The sequence below is a fragment of the Limulus polyphemus genome, unplaced genomic scaffold, assembly GCF_000517525.1.
Source record: "Limulus polyphemus unplaced genomic scaffold, Limulus_polyphemus-2.1.2 Scaffold10399, whole genome shotgun sequence".
Lineage (NCBI taxonomy): Eukaryota > Metazoa > Arthropoda > Merostomata > Xiphosura > Limulidae > Limulus > Limulus polyphemus.
The window spans coordinates 18,862-20,609 of NW_013676009.1; the positions used below are offsets into that span (position 1 = coordinate 18,862).

Sequence of the window (1,748 nt, forward strand, 5' to 3'; positions counted from 1 at the left end):
CATTACACTTCACAGTTTCATGATTCTAACAGTAACAGTATTTCTGTTATGTACAGAAAGCTTAGCTAGTAACAGTATATCTGTTATCATGTACAGAGAGCTTAGCTAGTAACAGTATTTCTGTTACATGTACAGAGAGCTTAGCTAGTAATAGTATTTCTGTTACATGTACAGAGAGCTTAGCTAGTAACAGTATTTCTGTTACATGTACAGAGAGCTTAGCTAGTAATAGTATTTCTGTTACATGTACAGAGAGCTTAGCTAGTAATAGTATTTCTATTACATGTACAGAGAGCTTAGCTAGTAATAGTATTTCTGTTACATGTACAGAGAGCTTAGCTAGTAATAGTATTTCTGTTATCATGTTCATAGAGCTTAGCTAGTAACAGTATTTCTGTTATCATGTACATAGATCTTAGCTAGTAACAGTATTTCTGTTATCATGTACATAGAGCTTAGCTAGTAACAGTATTTTGTTATCATGTACATAGAGCTTAGCTAGTAACAGTATTTTTATTATCATGTACATAGAGCTTAGCTAGTAACAGTATTTTTGTTATGTACATAGAGCTTAGCTAGTAACAGTATTTCTGTTATCATGTTCATAGAGCTTAGCTAGTAACAGTATTTTTGTATCATGTACATAGAGCTTAGCTAGTAACAGTATTTTTGTTATCATGTACATAGAGCTTAGCTAGTAACAGTATTTTTGTTATCATGTACATAGAGCTTAGCTAGTAACAGTATTTTTGTTATCGTGTACAGAGAGCTTAGCTACAATTAAACAGCACATGACAGGAATGGAAGCGCAGCTGATGGAAAAACAAACTGGATTGTCAGAGCTTAGCCATCAGATGAAGCTGTTAGAGGAACACCAGAAGGAAGAAGCTGTTAACTTTCAAAAGAAGTTAGCATCTTTGGAACAGGAGCTGAACAAAGAGAAGACTATTACTAAAGAACTCAGACGTCAGGTTAGGAGGGCTATGACTTATTGTGCAGTATGACCTAATTTGTCTAAGTATTTATCACTGAAATATTGTAAATTTTTAAAAGCCTAGTATGATATAGTAATGGTTATGAGAATAGTGTTTACTGTATATATCGCCATTAGCATTTGTGGACATAATTAAAGAAACACATGTTGTTTGATTATAATTTTCAATTCTTAGAGTAAATATTTCAAAACTTCTTTCTTAAATCTGTTTTAATAGTGTATGTCATCTTTAGTTTTGGATGTAATTGTGATGTAACAGTGGTTATTCTAAAAGCTTCAAAAACCCATTGTTATAATCATTTTCACAAGAAGGTAGGTTAGTGAGTTTTCATTTTGTATCATTCAAACAACAAATCTACAATTGTTTATCAAATGAAGTAAGATAATACAAAATTACACAGTTAATACACAGTTACCTGAAGTCACTTAACTATTACGTAACAATAATTGATTTTGTACCAAACAGTTACCTGAAGTCACTTAGCTATTACGTAATAATAATTGATTTTGTACAAAATTACTGAACACAGTTACCTGAAGTCACTTAACTATTACGTAACAATAATTGATTTGTACAAATTACCAAACACAGTTACCTGAAGTCACTTAACTATTACGTAACAATAATTGATTTTGTACAAAATTACCAAACACAGTTACCTGAAGTCACTTAACTATTACGTAACAATAATTGATTTTGTACAAAATTACCAAACACAGTTACCTGAAGTCACTTAACTATTACGTAACAATA

At 31.2% G+C, this 1,748-nt stretch overlaps 1 protein-coding gene across 1 annotated transcript in view; it reads left to right on the forward strand.

The window, feature by feature from the left end:
- LOC106476370 (golgin subfamily A member 3-like) overlaps positions 1 to 971 on the forward strand; it is a gene marked incomplete at its 3' end in the record, with an annotated part of 11,429 nt that extends 10,458 nt beyond the window's left edge. The window contains exon 5 of the mRNA XM_022380260.1: positions 766 to 971. Within this exon, the coding sequence (XP_022235968.1) occupies positions 766 to 971 (206 nt within the window). The remainder of the gene's footprint in view (positions 1 to 765) is intronic.
- Between the last annotated feature and the right edge of the window lie 777 nt (positions 972 to 1,748).